The following is a 25858-nucleotide window of genomic DNA, read 5'->3' as shown; positions in this document are numbered from 1 at the left end:
CCCTCATTCTGGAGCCCATCAATGCCTCCCACAGAGTCTTATCTGTGGCTCAACACGCAACACGCCCCACCACGTGCAAACAGATAACTCTAGTATTTATTTTTGTGCCAGGCTTGCTCTCTCAATAAAAGAGTCCGGCTGGAGTTTTGGTCAGAAATGAAACCCACGCAGGAAGGAAGGGAGTCCAAAAGTTGCATCCCAAAGGTAAAAGTCTGTGGATCTGCAGTCTTTATGCACACATCAGTCATTGTGTTTGCTTCTTGTAAGGATATGATTAACACTGACACCCTGTTCCACATTTTTAGCAGTGAGTGTTGATTTTACAGTGCAAGGCAATGTGTCAGTAGTTGGGCAATTATTTTCAATCATGAACTAGAAACTCTATCATTGTTCTCCCTCCATAGAGGGCAATTCACACAACAGGTTTACCACAGAGATAGGCTTAACATGGTAAACTGTCATGAGGTTTAGGACTCCAGGTTAAGATCGAAGTGCGTAAACTTATTGCTTGCAGTTTTACAGAGAATTGTTATTTTTAGGAAATGACTGTTTTTGCATTTAAAAAGTGAATTTAGAAGTCTGAGAAAAATTCATATGCAATGAATAAACAACTGAATCTGCACATGAAAGATGATCGAGTCAAATGATTTGAAAATGTAGAATTACAGTGAAACCTGAACTTAATGCTGTGTGTGTGAGTACTCCTATTATTATTATTATTATTATTATTATTATTATTATTATTATTATTATTATTATTATTATTATTAGGCCCGAGCAGCAAAGCGCTGCGAAGGCCTATTGTTTTTGTACTGTTTATTAGGCCCGAGCAGCAAAGCGCTGCGAAGGCCTATTGTTTTTGTACTGTTTATTAGGCCCGAGCAGCAAAGCGCTGCGAAGGCCTATTGTATCTGTACTGTTTATTATTATTATTATTATTCTGCCCCCCTCTTTGGGTGCCTTTTTGGGGGCTTTATCATATTCAAAAACTCACCAAATTTGGCGGACGCGTCCAGCCTGTTTAAAAATTTTGAATTTTAAGGTCGACGCAAAAATCGCAGAAAAAATGGCTCAACAGCGCCAACTAGCAATTTTCAAAGGACCCAAACCATTCACTTAACTTCATCGTAGAGACATGAAATTTGGTACAGTTGTAGAGCTCACCAAGATGCTCAGAATTTACAATTATTGTTATAGTCCAACTATCACAGGAAGTCAGCCATTTTGTATTGAAGGTCACATTTTGACCCCATTTTGGCCATTTATAGCATTGGTATTTGATCGAACTCCTCCTAGGGATTTTGATTGATTGGCTTCAAACTTGGTGAGTCTGATCAGAAGGCATGGGCGATTCAAAGTTATCAAAATGGTGAGTTTTTGAGCATGTTGAAGGGGGGTTAGCAGGGGTCAAAGTTCACCGACTCGCCACGAAACTCTAAACAGTTATAACTCCTACTCTAAAACTCTCAGAGGAACCAAACTTTCAGTGATTGAGCATCATGGGTTGACCTAAAATACCCTGTGGTCAAATGATGACATCACTAAGGCCACGCCCCCTGAGAACAGGAAGTGTCATATTTTACTGGGAACGGTCCCTATATTACACCTTTGACCTAATCAACTTGAAAGTTTTTCCAGAAACAGAAGACATGCTGGTGTATTTTGGATTCCAGCCCCGACCGGCTTTGATGGAGCAGGTGGGCGTGGCGGCGTGCCGAAGTGACCTCTAACGCCGCTGTCATTCGTTTGGCTCTGAATCCCACAGTTTTGGGCATAGCTGTTCCAAACTCACTAGGATGGATCCTTATCCACTCCCCGAAAGAAATCCATAATAAAATTTGGTGGGCGTGGCCTAATGTATTTATGGCGCCGGCTAGAAAATTTTAAATGATCAGCCCGAAGCCATGCTTTAACCTAGAATTACCAAACTTGGTACATATGTGTATCTTTTCAGGACGAACAAAAAAGACTCTTGGAGCCATATTCTAAATTCAACGGATTTTCTGTAATTTTAGATTTTTTAGAAAAAAAAATATGTTATTCCCATTAAGTCCTCTTGGTGTCACTGTTACTCCACACATGAATAAGGCGAGAATTACACAGTATGAGAGAGGTGCTGTAATGGCGATATTAACCACTTGGTGTCACTATCACGCCATACATGACTATGTGTACATTTTTACCACTGCAATTCCCAAAGATGCATCTGTGTATTTTGTAGTTCCACAGTTACGTTGTTTTCGATACTTCTGCTGGCTCGTTGGGATAAAAATAGCCTCCACGGATAACATTAACGATCAAGCCTTCCGTAATCCCGTCTGCATGTGCTTTTTTATTATGTAAGTATACATTTCCATCTCCTATATTTGCGTTTATATCACTTATTAGCACTAGAGAACTGAATATGACGGTTGACAGTCAAGCTAACGCAGCTAAGCTATCGAAGTGCACCGAAGCATGCATGATTTAACGGAGAGAGCAGCGCCTGCAGCTGTACGGCTGCTTATTAATTTTCCCTGAAGTAAAAAAAGAAAAGAAGAATTTCTGATATTTTTATTTTTGAATCATCTTTATAATTAAGAAAATTGTGGAAACATTGTTTCAAAACATCTTGTACGTAGCGCATGCCAAAGCTTAAATCTTATTTCTCAGTTCGGTTTTCGCACGCGCCCACCTCTCCTCCCCCTCCGCCGCCCACATATACGTAGCAATGGCTGGCTCGTTGGGATAAAAATAGCCTCCACGGATAACATTCACGATCAATCAAGCCGTCATGATATGTGTGCAGTTCGATCTTTATAACGCACGCACGCACGCGCACCCCCCCCCCCCCCGCTCCCCCCCGAAGGGGTGAATATGACGGTTGACAGTCAAGCTAACGTAGCTAAGCTGTCGGACCTAACGAATAGGAGACAGATGTCATGGGTATTAGCGGTGAGATGTCCTGTTGTTGCATTCCAACTTATCAACGTGTTTGCTGCAGAGATGTGGATTCTGGTGAGTCTGATATGCTAAACAATTTCTTGCTCATTTAATGGAAGCCACATTATTTTGTTTGAACCGTACATGGGCTGCACACTCAAAGCTGTGGAGTTTAGTACTTTCAAAATATCCTTACAGTTAAAAGTTTGCCTGGCAAACCTATTAAACGATATTACCTCAAAGGTGTTGACAGGAAGTGAATTTTATTTATTAGACAATAAAATAAACTGGTCCAAAAAACGTGAAAACAGCCACGAATGAACGTGTCCGTAGTTGCCAAGAATTATCATGGCAACTTAACGCCACTGTAATAATTAATATTGAGATAAGTGTCACAAATCTGTGCAGCAATCTGAGCTGTGGAATTGCAGGAGGATCGCTGAGCTTTGATATTAAACGCAGGGCCGTAACGCAGAACCTGGAGGCGGTGGGTGGGGTGGGGGGCTTTAAATATGACGGTTGACAGTCAAGCTAACGTAGCTAAGCTGTCGGACATAACGAATAGGAGACAGATGTCATGGGTATTAGCGGTGAGATGTCCTGTTGTTGCATTCCAACTTATCAACGTGTTTGCTGCAGAGATGTGGATTCTGGTGAGTCTGATATGCTAAACAATTTCTTGCTCATTTAATGGAAGCCACATTATTTTGTTTGAACACATTGGGCTGCACACTCAAAGCTGTGGAGTTTAGTACTTTCAAAATATCCTTACAGTTAAAAGTTTGCCTGGCAAACCTATTAAACGATATTACCTCAAAGGTGTTGACAGGAAGTGAATTTTATTTATTAGACAATAAAATAAACTGGTCCAAAAAAGGTGAAAACAGCCACGAATGAACGTGTCCGTAGTTGCTAAGAATCATAATGGAAACTTAACTGCACTATAATTATTAATATTGAGATAAGTGTCACAAATATGAGCAGGAGCGCTGAGCTATGATATTAAACGCAGGGGTCAGAACGCAGAACCTGGAGGCGGGGGTGGGGTGTGGGCTTTAAAGTAATTCTTAGAGTTTTCCACACAGCAGTGGACCACATAAATTACTCACGTTTTTATTTTTTGGACAATCTCCTCTTCAGTTCAACCTTATCAGTGGATACACATTGTTGATGTTACCATTATAAAATAGCTTACAATTAAGAATTGGCAAAGCTCAATGTGATTTTCACAGTAGACGGAGCTCAGAGGAACCAAACTTTCAGTGATTAATCGTCATGTGGTCAAATGATGACATCACTAAGGTTAAACTGTCACACTTAAAGTAAATATTTGTTGTATTTAACATATTTCAGGTAAGAAGTGAACATGTAATGAAATTGATCCTGTCCTCCAATTTTATGTAATTGAACATTACAGCTAACAAATGTGATGATAATGTGAGGTAATACATTTTATGAATTTTTTTTTATATAGAGTATATTTTTTAAATACAAAATTAGTTAAATAAAAAAGGGGTCAAATGTAATAAAGATGAATGTGCTTCATCTATACTCTCTAGTAGAACAATTTCACCTTGATTTTGAGTTAATGGGCCACACGATTTGGAAGCTATTGTAGAAATCATATTATTTAATATTAAAATTATTTATCCAACCATCTTCTTACAGCAGGGGTGTCAAACTCCAGTCCTCAAGGGCCGCTGTCCTGCAACTTTTAGATGACATCTGTCAATGCTGGCTGAACAGTGTGGGCGTGGCCAAATTGCAAATGTCAGACCCTCGCCATATTCATACGATTGTCTTTAAATCACACATGGATGATCCGATTGGCACCAAACTTGAAATGTAAGACCTGTGGTAACCTTTAAAGAGCTCAAATGTTTTGAAATGTAATTTGACTCCACTGCGCCCCCTAGGTTAATCCATCAGCTACATCTCCGCCGTAAATGGACCGATCTGCGTCAGATTTTTTGTGAGTCGTCAGAGCGCTGGAGCAACGCATTCACGTGTGTCGTCTGGCGGGCGATCGGGCGGGGAAGGTTCGCGACGGCTCCCGCTGCGGCGAGCGGGCGCCGGCTCTGGAAACGGCGCGAGAGCTTCCGCGGCGGCTGGAACTCCGCGGTGGCCGGTGAGCCGGAGCAGCGCTTGCTGCGAGGGCCGCACGAGGCTGCTTGCAGCTTTAATTATTATTATTATTCTTCCACCCAAATGAATTGCCTTTTTGGAGGCTTTATCATATTCAAAAACTCACCAAATTTGGCGGGCGCATAGAGACTGTTTAAAATTTACGTATTTTAAAGTCGACGCAAAAATCTAAAAAAAAATGGCTCAACAGCGCCAACTAGCAATTTTCAAAGGACCCTTTGCTATTCACTTACTTTGTCGTAGAGACTTGAAATTTGGTACAGTTGTAGAGCTCCCCAAGATGCTCAGAATTTACAATTATTGTTATAGTCCAACTATCACAGGAAGTCGGCCATTTTGGATGGAAGGTCACATTTTGACCCCATTTTGGCCGTTTACAGCATTGGTATTTGATCGAACTCCTCCTAGGGATTTCGATTGATCGGCTTCAAACTTGGTGAGTCTGATCAGAGGGCATGGGCGATTAAAAGTTATCAAAATGGTGACTTTTTGAGCATGTTGAAGGGGCGTTAGCAGGGGTCAAAGTTCACCGACTCGCCACAAAACTCAAAACAGTTATAACTCCTACACTAAAACTCTCAGGGGAACCAAACTTTCAGTGATTGAGCATCATGGGTTCACCTAAAATACCCTGAGGTCAAATGATGACATCACTAAGGCCACGCCCCCTGAGAACAGGAAGTGTCATATTTTACTGGGAACGGTCCCTATATTACACCTTTGACCTAATCAACATGAAACTGTGTTAACAGACAGGAAACATGTGGCTCTATAAGGGATTCCAGCCCCGACCGGCTTTGATGGAGCAGGTGGGCGTGGCGGCGTGGCGAAGTGACCTCTAACGCCGCTGTCATACGTTTGGCTCTGAATTCCACAGTTTTGGGCCAAACTTCTCCAAACTCACTAGGATGGATCTTTATCCACCCCAACACAGGAATCCATAATAAAATTTGGTGGGCGTGGCCTAAGTTCTTTATGGCGCCCCCTAGAATATTTAAAATGATCAGCCCTGAGCCATGCTATAACCTATAATTACGAAACTTCTTATACATCTGTATATTGTCCTGATGTACAAAAAAGTCTCTTGGAGCCATGGTCTCAACCCAACAGGAAGTCGGCCATTTTGGAATGAAGTTCCAAAATTGACCCCATTTTTGATGTTTACAGCCTTCGTATTTGATCGAACTCCTCCTACAGTTTTTCAGATACAGACTTCAAAATCGCTCAGCACACACTTGAGGCATCAAAGGTCAAAAGTTATCAAAGGAATTCTCGTACTTCAAAGTATGTGGGCGTGGCTATGTGTCAAACTTTGACTATTCGCCGTGAAACTCAAAACAGTTATAACTCCTACAGTAAAACTCTCAGAGGAACCAAACTTTCAGTGATTGATCATCATAGGTTGACATAAAAGACCCTGTGGTCAAATGATGACATCACTCAGGCCACGCCCCCTGAGAACAGGAAGTGTCATGTTTTACTGGGAACGGTTGCTATCTTACACCTTTGACCTAATCAACTTGAAAGTTTTTCCAGAAACAGAAGACATGCTGGTGTATTTTGGATTCCAGCCCGACCGGCTTTGATGGAGCAGGTGGGCGTGGCGTGCCGAAGTGACCTCTAACGCCGCTGTCATACGTTTGGCTCTGATTTGCACAGTTTTGGGCCAAGCTTCTCCAAACTCACTAGGATGGATCCATATCCAACTCCTGAAAGAAATCCATAATAAAATTTGGTGGGCGTGGCCTAATGTATTTATGGCGCCCCCTAGAAAATTTTAAATGATCAGCCCCAAGCCATGCTTTATTTAATCCAGTGCAAACTGACTTAAAATTAGAACTTGATGACAGCTGTCAATGCTGGCTGTACAGTGGTGGGTGGGCAAAATGGCGAATATCAGACCCACGCCATATTCATACGATTGTCTTTAAATCACACATGGATGATCCGATTGGCACCAAACTTGAAATGTAAGACCTGTGGTAACCTCTAAAGAGCTCAAATGTTTTAAAATGTAATTTGACTCCACTGCGCCCCCTAGGTTAATCCATCAGCTATATCTCCGCCGTAAATGGACCGATCTGCGCCAGATTTTTTGTGAGTCGTCGGGGAGCGCTGCCGAACGCATCCACGTGTGTCGTCTGCCGGGCGATCGGGCGGGGAAGGTTCGCGACGGCTCCCGCTGGCGAAGCGTCGCCGGCTCTGGAACGGTGCGAGAGCTTCGCGGCGGCTGGAACTCCAGCGGTGGCGGTGAGCGAAGCAGCGCTTGCTGCGAGGGCCGCCGCAGGCTGCTTGCAGCTTTAATTATTATTATTATTATTTTCCCTCCAAATGAATTGCCTTTTTGGAGACTTTATCATATTCAAAAACTCACCAAATTTGGCAGACACATAGAGACTGTTTAAAATTTACGTATTTTAAGGTCGACGCAAAAATCTAAAAAAAAATGGCTCAACAGCGCCAACTAGCAATTTTCAAAGGACCCTTTGCTATTCACTTACTTTGTCGTAGAGACTTGAAATTTGGTACAGTTGTAGAGCTCCCCAAGATGCTCAGAATTTACAATTAATGTCATACTGCAAGTATCACAGGAAGTCGGCCATTTGTGATTGAAGGTCACGTTTTGACCCCATTTTGGCCATTTACAGCATTGGTATTTGATCGAACTCCTCCTAGGGATTTTGATTGATCGGCTTCAAACTTGGTGAGTCTGATCAGAAGGCATGGGCGATTCAAAGTTATCAAAATGGTGAGTTTTTGAGCATGCTGAAGGGGGGATAGCAGGGGTCAAAGTTCACCGACTCGCCACGAAACTCAAAACAGTTATAACTCCTACACTAAAACTCTCAGAGGAACCAAACTTTCAGTGATTGATCATCGTGGGTTGACCTAAAAGACCCTGTGGTGAAATGATGACATTACTAAGGCCACGCCCCCTGAGAACAGGAAGTGTCATGTTTTACTCTGATCGGTCGCTATCTTACACCTTTGAACTAATCAACTGGAAACTTTTTCCAGAGAAAGAAGACATGTGGGTGTATTTTGGATTCCAGCCCCGACCGGCTTCGATGGCTCAGGTGGGCGTGGCGGCGTGGCGAAGTGACCTCTAATTCGTTTGGCTCTGAATTCCACAGTTTTGGGCAAAGCTTCTCCAAACTCACTAGGATGGATCTTTATACACCCCAACACAGGAATCCATAATAAAATTTGGTGGGCGTGGCTTAATTTCTTTATGGCGCCCCCTAGAAAATTTAAAATGATCAGCCCCAAGCCATGCTATAACCTATAATTACGAAACTTCTTACACATCTGTATATTGTCCTGATGTACAAAAAAGTGTCTTGGAGCCATGGTCTCAACCCAACAGGAAGTCGGCCATTTTGGAATGAAGTTCCAAAATTGACCCCATTTTTGATGTTTACAGCCTTCGTATTTGATCGAACTCCTCCTACAGTTTTTCAGATACAGACTTCAAAATCGCTCAGCACACACTTGAGGCATCAAAGGTGAAAAGTTATCAAAGGAATTCTCGTACGTCAAAGTATGTGGGCGTGGCTATGTGTCAAACTTTGACTATTTGCCGTGAAACATAAAACTCTTATAACTCCTACACTAAAACTGTCAGAGGAAGCAAACTTTCAGTGATTGATCATCATGGGTTGACCTAAAAGACCCTGTGGTCAAATGATGACATCACTAAGGCCACGCCCCCTCAGAACAGGAAGTGTCATGTTTTACTGGGAACGGTCACTATCTTACACCTTTGAACTAATCAACTTGAAACTTTTTCCATAGACAGAAAACATGTTGCTGTATTGAAGATTCCAGCCCGACCGGCTTGGATGGAGCAGGTGGGCGTGGCGGCGTCCCCAAAGTGACCTCTAACGCCGCTGTCATTCGTTTGGCTCTGATTTCCACAGTTTTGGGCCGAGCTGTTCCAAACTCACTAGGATGGATCCTTATCCACCCCCTGAAAGAAATCCATAATAAAATTTGGTGGGCGTGGCCTGATGTATTTATGGCGCCCCCTAGAAAATTTTAAATGATCAGCCCCAAGCCATGCTTTAACCTAGAATTATGAAACTTGGTACATATGTGTATTCTTTCAGGACGAACAAAAAAGTCTCTTGGAGCCATGTTCTAAATTCAACAGGTTTTCTGTTAATTTTGATTTAATTTCACTGTTTAGAAAAAAATATGAGTAATTCCCTTTAAGGCCTCTTGGTGTCACTGTTACTCCACACATGAATGTGGTAGCCTTTAAAGAGCTCAAATGTTTTAAAATGTAATTTGACTCCACTGCGCCCCCTAAGTGAATCCATCAGCTATATCTCCGCCGTAAATGGACCGATCTGCACCAGATTTTTTGTGAGTCGTCGGGGAGCGCTGCCGAACGCATTCACGTGTCTTCTGGGGGGCGATAGGGCGGGGAAGGTTCGCGACGGCTCCCGCTGCGGCGAGCGGGCGCCGGCTCTAGAAACGGTGCGAGAGCTTCCGCGGCGGCTGGAACTCCGCGGTGGCCGGTGAGCCGGAGCAGCGCTTGCTGCGAGGGCCGCACGAGGCTGCTTGCAGCTTTAATTATTATTATTATTTCTTTCTCAAAAACACTTTGTGGGAAGGAATGAAAGCAAAGATATTAATGTTCACTTTTGAACTAAGACAACTTGATGTCTTTTTAATAATTGCTTGTTGGATTCAGAAATGTAGTAGAAGCTGCTGGTGAAGCATAAACTCCAAGACCCAATGAATTATCAAAGAAACAATTGTTTTCTGGTGCAACTTTCTATTTGATTCCAAAAGTGAACAGAGTTTATTTTAACTATGGGACCTTTTATTGAACAGACATGGTGCCCACCTCTTAAGGACACAAAACCCGTGAGTCCTGCAGAACGAGCCTAGAACGTCACATCTGGTCGGTTTAGATTAAAACTATACACGTTCGTTGCCCGAAGAACTGAGAGAAAATCCCTGATGTCAATATTCTGCTGGAAGATTTCGCCCGAAAGATGAAGAGCATAAAAAGTGCACACCCTGCAACTTCCCCAACCGTGTTTGGGGAAGTTGCTTGTAATATCTGCACTGAACCGAAGCTGAAGGCTGAGAAGTCCTGCCTTGTGTGTCTCGCCTCATATTGTGCACCCCACTTGGAGAATCATTATTCGGCTAAAAGACTCAAGGGCCACAAGCTGGTGGAACCGGTGAAGAACTTGGACGCAAGGGCCTGCCTGACTCATGGACGCTCACTTGAGCTGTACAGCAGGAAGCAGCAGAAGTGCATCTGTGTTCGTTGTATCGAAGGAGATCAAGAGGAAGTTGTGTCGACGGAAGAAGAATGGCACAAGAAGAAGGTACCATAACTTCCTGGTTCTATTTGTCTTATCTGCTAAGCCTATCACCATTTTATGAATGAAAAGAAATGTTAATCTTTTAAAAAATGTTTTCTCTCTGTACCTGTAGGATGAACTTGAGTGGACCAAGACGACATTACAACAAAGAGTTATGATGAGAAAAACCAAGATGGTGGAGATCAACGGGGCTCTGAAGAGCTGCAAGGTACTAAAAACAGGCCAACGTCTGTGATCCTTGATGGGACACCCAATCACACCAGTTCATTAAAATATGCAATTACAGAGGCGCTGGTTGTGTTTCCATTCATCTTAAAATTGAGCAAATTGGAATTACGAAAATAAATTTTTTTAAGTGAAATACCCCAATTAAAAAAAAAAAAAAACTGAAGTGTTTTGGTATTTGCCAAATCTGCAATGGAAACACTTTTTTTCTTCACACCACACAAGTCATGTTATCAACAACTGGATGGTACTACTGCCAGAAAATAAGAAAATTACAGCAGGAAGTGGTATGAGGATGATGGAGCAGCAGATTTTTTAATGACTTAGTACCCAATGCTCTGACTACCTGAAACTATATTTTGCTGCACCTTTTGAATCTTCAGGGTTTTCAAGTTGAGGGAAAATTGGCTTTTGCAATGAGTTCACGTCTTCAACACGATGACTGGCTCTACTCATTTTCAGGAGCAGCTTGAGTGGTGGGACATTGAGGCAGTGTTCACTGCTGTGATTGCCATTGTGGAGGCAGCCAATACAAAAGTAGTGAAACCTCTACAAGACAGGAGGCAGGCGCTTGAAAAAGAAGCGAAAGACCTCAAAGATGAATTGGAAGCTGAAATCAACAGACTTGAGATGACAATCGCTGAACTGGACAACATATCTGCGCTTGAGGATCACATCCATTTCCTGCAGGTCTAGTGTCTGGAAATATTGTCTTTGAGTTAGTGTGGTCTACAACACAGTCATTTTCATCTTGACTGTGTTTTCTTTCCATGTTTTCATCCAACCCTCCACAGAGGTACCCGTCGATTTCCATAAGGGATGATATGAAAAACTGGAATGATGTAAAACTTGACACTTCACTGGCTTTTGGTTCCATGAGAGGAATCACAACCACTATGATTAAAGAAGTTCAGCAGGAGCTGGAGAAGCTGGTCACCACTGGTAAGAGGTGTCTTTTTGTTGGTGGAAGTGGAAACTGTTAGAGTACTGATGAGTAAAAACCGTCCTCTTATGTTTACAGAACTGAAGAGACTCCAGAAGTTCACAGGTGTGTTATATAACCTACTTAACGTTTTCACGAGAAAGCTGTGGTTTGCATCCTTGTTTGTAATGTTTCAACAGTGGACATAAAGCTGGACCCAGAGACTGCAAACCGACGTCTCGTAGTTTCACCTGATGGAAAGGAAGTGCAAGACGGAGGAGAAAACCAGGAAGTAGCTGACTCACCGAAGAGGTTTGATGTGTTAGGTAGTGTACTGGGACTCAACAGCTTGACTACTGGGAAGGCTTACTGGGAGGTGGAGGTCAACAACAAGAGCGGATGGGATCTAGGTGTAACCAGAGGCAGCGCCGACCGTAAAGGGAAACTGACGCTGAGTCCAGATAATGGTTACTGGGTTCTGGTACATTATGAAGCAAAGAACTACGCCGCCATGACAACACCACCCAGCCGTGTCTCCCTGGATGGGAAACCCAGTAAGGTCGGGGTGTTTGTGGACCAAGAGGAAGGTTTGGTCTCTTTTTACGATGTGACAGCCCGGTCCCATATTTACTCTTTCACTGAGTGTTCATTCAGAGATGAGATCTACCCGTATTTCAGCCCACACTATAAACAGGGTGAGATGAACTCTGAAGCTCTGGTTATTTCTTCCGGTCACCATTCAGAAATGGATTAATGGACTCAATTGTTAACTTCCTTTCACATCACCTTAATTCAGGTCAATTCTCAATCATCAATATGGGCATTTTTCACTGAGGTATTCACTAATACAGCAATGTATTACCTTTCACAGACCACTTCAACACAAGTACTTTCCCCTCATTTACTGGTGGAAGTCATGGCACTAAATTCAAAGGCATAAAGAACTTCTGCTCTTGACACCACTCTGTTAAAAATGTAAATCATATATACTCTGCCACACCTCCACCGTTGCAACCATCTTCTGATGTCTATTTATTTCTCGTTTTGTGCTGTTTGTTTCTTCATCTTTTTATGTATGTATATTTATATCGTGTATTGTGTATGTGTATATAACCTGCACTTTAACTCGAGTCAAGCACGGTCTCAATCTCGTAGTAATCTGTTGATGACAATGATAAATAAATCTTATCTTACCTTGAAATGTAAAATTGAAGTAAAGAATAAAAATTTAACTTATGACGCATAATTTCAAATGTTCCCCCCATTTTCATTAATCACTGTTTGTAGTGTATTCAGTTAACAATGGATGGATGTAATGTTGCAGAAAAATAATGCTGAAAAAAAAAAATGTTTTAATAAAAACATATGTATGTATGAATGTATGTATGTATATCTTAGTATCCTGACATATTGTCATCTTCCTAAGATAATGCCCTACTCATTATTTTTTATTTTATTTTATTTTTTTACCAAAGGTGATTCTGACCAAAGGAGAAAAAAAACTGTTTTGGCCAAAAAATACTTAGGCTATTGTTTTAGGAAAGGGAAGATATGTTACAGTAATATTTGATGGTGGTAAAAAGAATATTCAGTTTTTGTTTGAGCACTTTTGCTACAACATATTAGCATCATCTTGATTGTTAACTAAAAAGTTGTGTTTTGTTTTTTGTTTTTTTAATCCAGCTGTTCTGCAATACACATAACCTAATTATTTATTTTTGTGTAAAATCGCCTATTCTCGCAAATAAAGTTTGCTTTCTTAAATAAACCTTTTGACTTTTGTTTTAAGTTTAGGAGTTTTCCCAGTATCTTTGAACGTGTCATGGTGTGGTTCTTGTGGCCCAGACAGACGCGGGACCAGGGTACGAATGGCGGGGTTCGCTCTTAATATCGTTTAGGCAGAAGTGAAACTGAAAGCACAACGAGCCGTCAGCATCACGATGCACTGAGAAGAAATAGCGTTTTATTGTTCGAGCGGAAACAGCTCAGAGAGGAAGTCTGAGGTAAGAAGTTTTTAATATTTCTGAAAATTGCGTCATATTTTGAAGCCGTTTAATGAACTCAACACATGCAGACAGCAGGTTATCAGTCAAGCTTGACTGGAACTTTAGCTTGCGGGAACATTTTTAACATTAACTCTGCATTTTTGTCTGTGTGCGTGCGCCTGCGTGACTGTGTGTGTGTGTGTGCGTTTTACTCCAAGTAGATTAAAACGCAGCATTATCTATTTTTATATTTGCTCATTAAAGCGTGAAACCGTTATCAGCTATCAGGACGGCTTGTAGGAAGTCACGTGTTTCTGTTTTGCAGACTTGTGCAACAGAAATGTGGTCGTTGAAGGGATTTTCACTTATTTTTCCCTCAAATAATTCGCAAGCCATTTTTACTTGGTAAGAGGCAGATAATGGGATCAGTGACTTTACATTTTTAAATCGCCCTATAAAGGAATTGATGCTCTGTTTGTAAATGCAACTACCTCGAACTGGGCAGCCATTTCGTTTTTCTTTGTTCTTCACTAACTTTTTATGCATCTCTTATGGTGATCTGAGGTGTACACTGTACAATTTATGGTTCTTTTTTCCTCAAACTCACTGGATCATGATCTGTGTTTACTACCGGTAGCAGAACTGTGTAGTTATCTGTATGTTGTGATCTGATTCGTTAATATCGATGTGGTATTTTCATCGCTCATACGTTTAATGTTAGTCCAGCATAGTTGACCAATATATCATGTCATTAGAATATACATATCAAGTTAAAAAAAATACATATTTCCTACAATATCTATTTTGTCTGAATGTGGCCATTTATTGGGCAATCAGCAAATGGATAACAATCTGTTTTGTTAGAATGTAAAACATTTCACTTTCAGAAACGCCATCAGTCCTTAATAGTTAAAAAGGTTTGTCAAAGGAATCAAAGCTACATTAATTTATGGCAACATTTGACCATTCCTGTCTCTTCTTGCTTTCCTAATCAACGCCGCTAGATCTTCATCTCCCTTCCCTGCTCCGTCTTGATTTTCTCCTATTGAGATGGATTTCTCTGGTAGATTTTCTAGTGGGCCAACAGAAAGACAAGCAGTGAATGATGACGTTGATTTTCTGCGATGTTTTAGATTTTGTAGCCTGCCTGTCCTAGTTTTAGCAATGATAGCGGAGGAAGTGAACGAAGCCCTCTCGTTCTGTGTTGGCCACGTCTCCAAATATCGAACTATCATCAACAGCTGCCTCGCTCAGCTCAGCAGATGTCTCTTCTTGTAGTGGAGGACTGTTTTTTTGTTTGTTTGTTTTTTATTGTGCAGTCGATTTTCGGTAAGCTTCATAGCAACTGGAGCATTATATCATTATATCATCAAGGGTATATCATTTACCCTTGATATACATCAAGGGTAAATGTTAACGATTGGTCCATCCATCCAGGAAGAAATTGTTTGTCAATAGCCGAGATTGCAGAAATGAGCCTTCAGGTTTGCCACTGCTGTGGTTGGACCAAAGTGACGACCCATCACGGCCTGAGGGTCCACCAGGGCAGGATGGGCTGCACACCAAAGGGTACGAGGGTCGCAGAGCCTCAGCAGCAGTACGCCTGGAATCACGGCGGACAGACAAACATTAACTTCAGTTACAAGCTGGATATCCAGAACACTGTCAAAATCGGTGGGCTGTCCAAATTGTGTCTCAAGATTATTTTTTGAACAGAGAGGTGACTCAAAAACTGATAAATGACTCTTGAAATTATGTCATGGGCAGAAAGTTCAAATTATTACTCAGACATGAGCCTCCAGACGTGTCACTGCGGCTGGAAGAAAATTACCAATTACCACGGCTTGAGGACCCACCAAGGAATGATGGGCTGCACAGCGAAGGGGCTGAGGATTCCCAAGGAAGAGCAGAGTGCCTGGAGGGACCACTGGAAACCACAACTAGATAACAAAACGCTTCCGGTCGCAAAGAAAGTTAATACGAAGGAGGAGGTATACAAATGAAAATTGAACAGTAATAGTGTCAGTTTAGTGAGAAAAATCTCTACCTCCTAAATGAAGCTTCTCCTGTTGAATTGGCAGAATTCCCCAGAAATACCAAGGATGAGCGACTTCAGTAACCCCACATCAGCAGGAAAGGTCAAAAAAGAGAACAAGTCAGGTATACGAGATGGTCAAATCTGGCTCACACAGCAATTAGCCAAATTCCTGTTTAACCTCAGCGTTAACTTTTTCCTCGTAACTCCTGCATTTCCTGTAGCCTCTTCTCAAAAAGCAACAAGGTCAAAGTCACGCCATCAGTTGGAGGAACGCTTCACACCTTTAAAGGTAAAGACGAAGCACTAAGCTTTGATTATTTGGCTGTCAAAGATACTTCAATTATTAAAGACAATTGATCAATGTTGTACCAACCTTGTTGCTTAACTTTTATTTATCTGGGATGAAATAGTTGCTGGTTTTAGTAAGTATCTGGGTTGTAATAAAGTATTGTCGTAGCAAGTTGAAAATAAACTTATTATTAACTATTATTTAATCACCAGGCTTTTAGGAGAAAAGTTTTTGAATTGTCAGTGAAATAAACCGTATCAGACGTGATGAAAAGTGAGCAGAAGGACATTTATATGATTAAAGACAGACACTTGTTGAATAAAGCTGACTGATTATAACTTATAACTGCACAAGTAAGTCTTTTTGAAGATATTTTGTCACCACTACGTAGGGTGGCTCTAAGTATGTAGGTAAGTACTACTTAGCTAAGTATGTAGCTAAGTTTACATACATAGCTAAAGCTAAGTATGTAAACATTAGCTGGATGCTTGTGCACTTTTAAAGAGACCTTTTAAACAAACTGCCTTGTGTGTTTAAAAGGGTAATCATCTAATTTATTGATTTATTTCACCACCAGTATTGCATCTAATTACAACTAAACAATACCGTGAAGTTTTGTGCTTTATTCTTTGAATTGTTCAGGGTGCTGAGTTACTACCCAGTGGCGTACTGGGACAAAAAAACTAAGCAAAACACATACGGTGTCGACCAGACAAGCACACCAAATTTATAACGCATGTATGCGTACATATATTCAGGTTTTTTAATGGGTTTACCCCATACCTGGAGTTAACGAGATTCAGTGAGCGCGGACACGTAAAATACTTCCAAACTGTGTTTGCTGTTAGCCAAAGAAAACACGTATTACATACATTTTAAGTCAAGGAGGAGGTGGTGAAAGTTGTCATTACAATTAAGGTCACTATTATTTTAACCACGTTTTGTATGTTTTCTTTCTTCAGAGTACTGAGGAGTACTGGAGCGCCGGCAGCTCCAACAACCACGCAACAGCAGCATCTAGAATCAAGGCGGAGCCCGTGTCACGTACGCCTCAAGAGCATTCTGCTCCATGATTTTGGAGAATAGAAAACCAAATTAAGCTTGAAAGTAAAATCAAACTCTTCTTTTATCGTTTTCTTTGCAGCTCTGGAAGTTTGTATTCCAAGATACCCAGAAGGCCGCAGTACAACCTCAGCAGAGAGGAACCAGTCCTCGCTTCATTTGAAGGTAGAGCTGGAAAATCTGTTATCCACTTTGACACAATTTATTCAGTTACATTTTTTTCTCTCTCTTTTTTTATATTTAAGACAAATTCTTCCTGTATTTCTGTTACATTTAGCAAATTCCTAAAATGCACTGTTCTTACTTTGGTAATACCTTTTAACATTTAAATAATTTCCAACCTTCTAGATGAACCATTGGCCGGGCGAAATTCCAGCCGTCGAACCAGAGGACATGTACAGATTTTTTAGCGAACTGCCAAGCGCTCCAACTGAAGTCCTCCACGGAAAGAAGGATTCACTGCTACCGACATCGGGACAAGAAACGCCAAGATCTCAGCTGCTGAAAGAAATTCACAACTGCTTGGAGAAATATGAAAAGAGGAGGGATGAAAAAACGATGAACTCTGCTCACGAGGTGAAACCACTTTTTAAATTTTTTTATGTGTTGCAATAATTTAACCCAAAACCAACAGCAAATAGGTACAACCGCAAACGCTGTATGTATTATCTAACTGTGCTTGTATGTCTGAGTCAGACTGTGGATGAATCACCAAGGATCTCAACCAACTCAGTAATAAAAGCTGAATCTTTGGAGAAGAACCAATCATGTGTGTATAAAATGATTTGTACAACAGCAGAGAGAACCAAACGAACCAAACGAAGTTGAAACTAACTACCTGACATTTTTACCTCCAGGTGTTGCAACCCAACAACACCCAGTCAAGAAACCCACTGAAACAAAAACAGCAGCTGCTGAGCAGGTAAACAATGACCTCCTTACCAATTCATCTCTTCTTACAGGTTTGTGTTATACACAGGTTTTCACTAACCAGGTGTAGTTATACATCTACATGACAGGTGATTTACTAGTGGGTTTAGTAAAGCAACAGAAAACCCAACATTACCCAGATACCAGAACATAATTAAAGGGGCAAGTTTGAATAAGTTACGTGAAGCATTCTGTGAAAAAAACATGGCTTCTTGAAGTTTTTAGTCTAGAATGCTGTTAATTGTATTCAGAATAATGACATAATTCAGTGTAAAGATGACTGGAGAGCTGATTGGGAATTTAGAAAATGAAGTAAGAACCCCTCAAAAAAAAATCACATCATGAAAAAAAGAATCATATGATGAGGTTGCATTCCCCCGTTCTCCTTCTCCCCAAAATAGAAGAAAAAGAAAAAAACAAACGCATTTGACTGAAAGAGAAATGGAGCAATATTTTTTGAGTGATCCATGGCTGAATCATTTACAATGAAACTGCATTGATCCGTCTATTTTTTTTAGAGAAATGAATCTGTCAGCAAATGCTCAGCAAATAAACCTCCGGTTCCAGCTAAGAGGAAGAGTTTAGTCTTACTCACTGGGACACCAGAGAAAGCTGAAGGATCTTCAGCCAGCGCCAATGGAGAAATGAAGAACGATAACAAGAAAGAAGAACCGGTGCAGGTTCAGTATTTGATGATTGACGTAACATCATAAGCAAACTAAACAACCTTTGCTAGATTACTGTGCAATAAGGTTTGCAAAACTCCAAAGGATAGTTAGGATTTTTTTGTAATGCTGTTCCATTCCACCTGTAGAAGTTAAAACTCTCTGTCTTTGCTCTCATGTAACAGCCAAGGAGGAAAGTGAACATTTTCCATGTTAAAATAACTCAAATCTCAAAGACTTTATAGCTTTTAAAGAAAACAAACAGCATAAAGAATAACTAGGAACACTGTAGATACATCGAGACTAAAGACGTAGAAAACGTCGAGGCAGAACTAGGCTATGAAAGCATCTGTGCCTCTTATCATTCTGTTGTTAGCATTTATCAACCAGTTGGCTAAAGATAGCATTAGCATGCAAAATGCTAGTTCATAACATTTGAAATATGCTAACAAGCAATTATTGCACTCTAAAAAAATCCTTGTGGTATAAATATTGCGCACACTGATGTTGCGATAACAGAGTATTCTGTACCTATAGCACATGCTACACTTGTCAGAGTTTGATTTGTTTTGTTTTTTTTTTAATTATGTGCCCCGTTGTGTTGGTCAGTCACATAAAATCCCAACCAGAACGTTGAAGCTCGTAAAATAAATTCACTGCAAAATGCCAAACTGGGCTGGCAACCAAATACACTTAAGTGAAGTCATGTCATGCAAAGTTTTTGAATATTACCTTACATAATAAGACAGCAGAAAGTCTCACTCCTTCACTCTATTGCCGAGTAGGTTGGATTTTCTACTTCATACAGTTTTTATGTGTCTTCATCACTGTTTTTCCCACAACATTTAGCATCTTCTGTGTATCTTGCATGTGGCAGAATGTGAGACAAACAACAAAACTCAGCTCATCTCTAGAGGAGAAAAACTCACGTATGTAGAAAATGATCAGGCATCAGAACAAAGTCAGCGGCTTAGAAAATCAAATTCATTGTGACTCTCCTGTTTCACAGCCCCTCCCTCCTCATTACGAAACCTCACAGACACAAAAGTAACGTCTCCTGAGCAGGTCAGCAACAACCTTCTATAAAGTCTTATCTTTTCTAAATTTTTTCAACCCTTCATATCTGTGTTTGTTTTTTATATTTACCTAAGGGTGGGTCATACTGCTCAAAAATAAAATTACATATTTAATTAATAACTGATCCAATTTCAACCCATTTTCAACCAAAAGTTGAATTAATTCACAAAATCCATACCACTACTTCCATGCCAGGTGTTGTCACAGTATCTATTTTTAGTGACTGATTTGACATGTTTTCAGGTGAGCCGAGCAGCGCCCCCTGTGGTGCCACCAAAAAGGAAGTTGCGTTCATTCCAAGTGAGGCAGCTGAGTGGGAGAGACTTTACTAACGACTTGGAAAGAGCCAACAGGGAAATGAAGGTACAGACCTTTAAACTTCTACTGGAAACCTGTTGGGTTTCTTGAGTTAAAGTTGCCCCGGATCTAAACGTTCTACTTATTTCAGGTGAAAGAACTGGTGCGGATGTTTTCCGTCTCGGCAGCCCAGGAGAACGCAGTAGGAACGGAGGAGAAACTCGGATCAGAACAGCCACGAGTAGTACTTTTATTTTATTCATTACCATTTGAGTGTGGGTCCTTTAAGTGGTATTATAATTAGTGTATTTCACAAAACTGCAATGGAAACGTCACATAATCAACAGCCAGATGTTACTACTGGTGGAAATGACAAAGAAGACGACAGGAAGTGGTAGAGGATAATTTCATTTCCCCACCAGACCTCTCTCTGCATCGCTCAGTTCAAAAGTGTTGACTCCACAGCTTTTCTAATCTGTAAAAATCACTGACTGCAATTTCCTCAAAACGCTGAATACATAGCTTATCCCAAGTAGGCGGGGCTTGTTGCTCCAATGCCTGAATAAGATGTCGACGTCTCCTCTGATGGCTGAATTATGAATACATAATTCTTGAATTACGTACAACTTTATTGTGTGAACAAGCCTGTTCATGTGTGATCTTAATTTCATTATTTAATGGAAATGCCGCAGTTGTGAGATTGTGTTTTTTCTGACGTTTGCTGAACATTTGTGCCCATTTGTAATGGATTGTACTTGGCGGCATTGAATCTTTCAGGTGAAGCTTCTCGCTCAAAGACATTCTGCCATGCCAGCCCAGGAATCTAGAATCCAACCAGAGGTGGAAGAGAAGCAGGAGAAGGTGAATACACCAGGCTTCTGTGAGCTGGAATGAGTTATGGCATTATGTTATTATCCATATCAATGTCCCTTTGGGGAGGATTTTAATTTTAATGGCAGGTGCCGATTTTGAATATCAGCTGTACTTTGACTTTCTTTTTTCTGTTTCAAATGTTGATTTGATGGAATGTGCTTGATAAAGCAAGAGCTCATAAGTTCTCAGTTCTCAATAACATTCTCAATTCCGAGCCTTAAAAAAATAAAAAATATTAGGACACGCCTGACTTGGACTCAATCCAACATGGCTGCCAAAAGTTTTACTCTTCATGTTCAATTACTAAACATGTTTATGACTAGGCACGATAAGATAGTACCGCACTATTTCCATGGGAATTTAAGGTTTCCCGTGGCATCTATAGTTGTCACACATATCATAAATACACATTATAAAAAGATAAAGAGAGACAGTGTGATAACCACAGTACACACATACAAGATAAGTGGCTACATAGTGTAAAACTGACTACATGCATAACTGAATGCATAACAGTGGGTTGCTATTCCAAGTTAGCTTGATCACTGACTAAATGGTTAGCATGGATCAATAAATCAATTTAAATTTGTACCTTTTTATTTTTCTGAACATGTTTTCCAAAGTAAGCAGCTGTCTTTCAACTAAACAAGCAATAATAAGAATGTCAGTTATCTAATCCTATTCATTTTGGTTTTACAAAAATACATATGATCAATTTTGTATTTAAATAGTAGTCTAAAAGTTTTTTATGTGGAAGTAAGAAAGTCTTTTTAAAAACAAAGCTTCTAGAATAATGGCTAAAAAAATTCTAACTGTTTTACAATACAACTTTAACATATGAGGAAGTTGCTTGTGGAGTTGTTTTGCTTTAGGAGGAACTGGTGCACTACATGAGATAAACATCATTATGAAAGAACAGTATTTGAGAATACTAAAGCAACATCTTTAAAGTTAAAGTTTGACACAAATGTGTCTTCTAAAGGAACAATTAGCCCTGATTTAAGTCCTCTACATAATACCCACCTGTAGGCTAGATGTTAAAAATAATTTACCACAATAAATGTTTCGTTTTATGTATCGCAGCGTGCAACAGACATAAAACCTGAGATAACTCCAACAGCGGCAGAAGTGCCACAGAAGGAGGCTCCATCGTCGTGTAAGTATCTTTCCTCAGAATGGTTTCTGATTGTTCTAGAAGCTAGCTAGCGTTTTTTTGCTGTTCTCTGCAGTGTGTGAGGCAGCAAATCCTGACGTTCCCACCAACATGACGGTACGGCGGGTTCCTTGCTGAATGCTTTGTAAAGGGAAACAAACTTCCACGTTGATATTTTGCTTAACGTGGAACACATTCCAGGTGAAGGAACTGGCTCAGATGTTTTCGACGCAGGAAACGGCGGCCGGGCCGAAGGAGAAACGTGGCCCAGGACACAGATCCTCACAGGTGTTTCATTTAAAGCTGTATCCACTGCCAGATGAGACAGAGATTTGTTAGTTTGCTCTTTTATTTGAATAAGGATTTTTGTGCTTATACGTGTTACTGCATTGTAGTTTGCATTGTTTACGATGTAGATTTGGTACCTCTTTCTCCATTTTTTTTTTTGTTGCTGTATCTACTGAGAGGTTTCATATCTTACAGGTAAAACTGATGGCTCAAAGATTTTTACAACCCACATCCACGGATGCAGCAGGTCAGCTAAAGAAGAAGGATCATGACAGCGTACCACGACCACAGGTACGCCACCTGTACTTTTCGTATTTTATGACCTCAGTCTATAAACTTAATAGTAAGATGCATTAACTTTGCTTCTGTGTAATTTTTTATATAAATTTATTACATCTGTGGCCCAGGGGTGAGTCTTTGTTATCAGCCTCCTGATTTAAATTACTGACTTTGCAAACAATTAAGATGCTTATAGATAAGAAGAAAGCACTTGGTGTGTGATGGGCACTTATGTGTTAATTGCTGAGCAAATTTTTATGATAAAGTGCTTTTGCCATCTTTGAAAACGTTTAACACATTTAGCTTCCCTAAATTAATTTTTACAGTCAAATTTAAACAAGAAACATACTGGAACAAAAATAAAAACAGCCGGAGAGTACAAGATATAAACATAAATATAAAGTCATGTTTGATTAGTGCTTTAGCATTAGCTGAATTAATAATTCATTAGACAGGTCAGGGAGAAAGCTGTTAAGAAGTTTAAAGAACAATTACATTATAAAACAACATACCAAGCTATAAACATATTACATACACACCAAAAATTACTTCTACTAACTCAGGTTCACTAAATATTAATGTAGAGTTGAAACATTTTCATGAACATATTGTCTTGTGGCCTTAAAGGCCTTTACTAAGTTAAGACAAGGAGTGTACAAACATGCTGAGGTCCAACGTTGCAGAAACATGGTTTTTCAGTCCATGTGCCGCTTTGAAAAATGTAATAGTGAATATGATAATATTGAAGTCTTACATCTGACCCAGCTGGTGTCTGGGTGTGTTAAACCACAACAGGAAAGATTGAGTCAAAAAAACAACGACTTTTCCTGGAAACAACATGCAGCTCCCGGAGTGTTTAAGTTTCCTTGAAAGAGAAACGTTTTTCTACTCGCCCTCTGATTGGGTGCATCTTAAATACGGTGGTTCCATACAGGTCATCTGATTATCAGTAGTTTAATTTTTAATGGGAGAACTTTTTTTCATATTTGTTACATGAATAATGTTTTATTCCAAGGCTTAATGTGGTCAAATCTGTGTTTTCCAGCAGAAGTTACCAGACGCAACATGTAACTCGTCCAAAATGAAAACTGCAGCACAAAAGCCCACCATGCATCAGGAACACAAGCCCTGTATGAAAACCTTTGCTAAATAATCCCAGATTTTCAAAAATGCTGTTACTCTCAGGTTTATCACGATAACCTTCTGATTTCTGGCAGCAGCAGATGAAGCGACTCAGGTCGCAGGTTTGTCCTCTAGGTCAAAGGTAAGACATAACTTCAGCCTACTTTAACCACACTTTAGACTCTGGTGCCATACTTTTCCACCTGTCCTGCGTATGGCTAGGTTTATGGTGCCATCAGAAGGTTGAGTTATTGTTTTATGTGTTTCAGGTGAAGGACCTGGCTCGGATGTTTTCAACTAGGACCATGTAGGGAGAAATTTTAGTCCAACTAAAAGAGAGAAATTAAAATAAAAGTCATTGCTGTAAAAAGTTTTGAAGTAGAGAAGTAAGCATTTCCAAGAGTATCGCTCCATGTATGCATCCAATATCAGCTATTTTTAAAATGAACATAAGAATCAAATCATTATTTTTAAAAATCCATATCCAAATGTAAAAAGACACATCAAGAAAATTACATCAAAGCGTTCTGGTCATGTTTCTATACTGATGTTAGCTCAAAGCTAACAGCCTGCGGTTGGTTTTCAGTAACAAAGGTTACTGAAAATGTTCTGTCTTGTACATTTAAAAGACTCCTTTGAACATCGTAAAATTGAATGAAGAGTGTTTCAGCTGCTTTCTGTGATCAAGGTACACCCTGTGTGAAAACAGTGCAGAGATCATCACTGTGTAGGTATTTGACAGCTTCCCAGGTTTGAATGGAGGTTCGTGCAACTTCTGATGTTTTTGATTCAATAAAATAAGCAAACAAATGGGTTGTGTGGGTTTTAGGTCTTTATACAGCGGCTCAGCAGAGATCAGGAGTTGAGAGGCGTCAGCGTGTACACACATGCAGGAATGGTCTGACTTTAGGAGTTGAACCGAAACACCGACACTCAGGTTGAGCTGCTTCCTGTTCCAAGTGAGAGTGGGAGTTGCTAGCAACCAGACGGGTTGTTGTCTGAGCGTATCAGACCGCAAAGGGAATGCTTAGGAAACAACAACAAAAGCAGCTTTCCGTGTAATTCGTCATTCGTCAGCGCAAACCTGCACCAGCCTGAGTTCTTAGGTTTCCATTTCCCTTGAAAGTGAAACCACAGACAGCGGGAGTGGTGTGGTTTCTTTTCTTTCTTATGTCTACTGGTTTTCTTGGTGTTACAGAAGAGTTTCACTCTCTGCACAGAAACACAACATTTCTGGACAAATATCAGAGGCCTGCTTCACAAAACCAGGAAGACGAAGGAAGTTGAAATTTTCTGGACGTCCTGGCTGAATTAAGCCTCGATTCAGTTTCACGAAAGTTGTAGCGTGTCAGTTACCATGGTGATGTATCTTGTGGAGCTAGCCTGCTTAGCCAGGCTAACAGCCGGGCTTAGCTAATCCTGACTCGTTATCTGTTCAGTCAGCGGTCACGCCGATTAGAAACCAATGAGTTTTGTCCGTGTTCTGTCATTTTTGTGTCAGTTTTTTTTCTAGAGTCTGCCTGTATGAAAATACCACTGATTCGTCTTGGCTTTCAAGTCCTACATTATCATGGTCACCTGCACCTTTATCGGTTTTATAATTATCCATCAAGGCATTGTTACGGTTCGACTGTGTTTCTAAATATGGCGGTTCTAAGTATATTGGAGATAACATCTTCAATTAAAATCACGTTTTACGACTTCAAATACCTTTAGTTTATCACACAGTTAAAAAATGCCGTTTTAAGTCACGCAATGTTTAAAACATGAAATTATTTACATCATAAACACCTTCTGTCTATCAAGGGGGCTGCTAATAAGATACAATTTAATAATCGTTACAACTTAATGTGTCTTTTGAGTTAAGCTGTCTTTAGGGTGAAAGCTGAAGAACATTATTGTATGAATGTTTGGAACATTTTGATTGTTGAAACTTTTTTTCATTACTGTGCTGAAGGTTGTATGTCTTATGAAAGGTATTCCTATTCCATGACCTGCTCCTCGTTTTGTCACATTATTAAAATGTTACTTATTTGCTCCTATAGAAATGTTGCTTGTTTGCTTCCCCTTGTTTCTTTGCAGTTTTCCCAAACATAACCTGACTTCCTGTTGTTGCACATTTGAAGGCTTTAAAATCACATGTATGCTTTTATATATGACAGATTAAAAATTTTGTTTTATATTTAAATTTGTAAAACTAACTCTTGTCCAGTGTTTTTATTTTAGTAGTTGATGTATCTT

General features: G+C 40.2%; 1 protein-coding gene across 9 annotated transcripts; it reads left to right on the top strand.

Annotated features, from left to right (window-relative positions):
* The first annotated feature begins 144 nt into the window (after positions 1-144).
* Positions 145-25818, top strand: LOC122820770 (titin-like). 9 transcript variants are annotated; one of them, XM_044098356.1, is made up of 23 exons: positions 12330-13562; positions 15003-15218; positions 15312-15535; positions 15626-15704; positions 15804-15871; positions 16834-16915; positions 17016-17098; positions 17282-17509; positions 17630-17702; positions 17791-17855; positions 18382-18543; positions 19406-19457; positions 19538-19593; positions 19849-19968; positions 20054-20146; positions 20680-20763; positions 21859-21931; positions 22005-22045; positions 22130-22216; positions 22412-22507; positions 23541-23625; positions 23713-23759; positions 23887-25818. In XM_044098356.1, exons 2-23 carry the CDS (start codon positions 15017-15019, stop codon positions 23926-23928), a joined length of 2142 nt encoding a protein of 713 aa, XP_043954291.1. In that variant the 5' UTR covers positions 12330-13562; positions 15003-15016; the 3' UTR covers positions 23929-25818. The 9 variants fall into 9 exon arrangements, with proteins under 9 accessions (XP_043954297.1, XP_043954291.1, XP_043954290.1 ...); XM_044098355.1 differs by having other exon boundaries at positions 14982-15218; XM_044098361.1 differs by having other exon boundaries at positions 12330-15218; positions 18382-18537.
* The last annotated feature ends 40 nt before the right edge of the window (positions 25819-25858 follow it).

The sequence above is a fragment of the Gambusia affinis genome, linkage group LG18 (genome assembly GCF_019740435.1).
Source record: "Gambusia affinis linkage group LG18, SWU_Gaff_1.0, whole genome shotgun sequence".
NCBI classification, from domain to species: Eukaryota; Metazoa; Chordata; class Actinopteri; order Cyprinodontiformes; family Poeciliidae; genus Gambusia; species Gambusia affinis.
The sequence above is the reverse complement of the archived record's forward strand: the minus strand, read 5'-3'. Positions and strand labels throughout refer to the sequence as shown.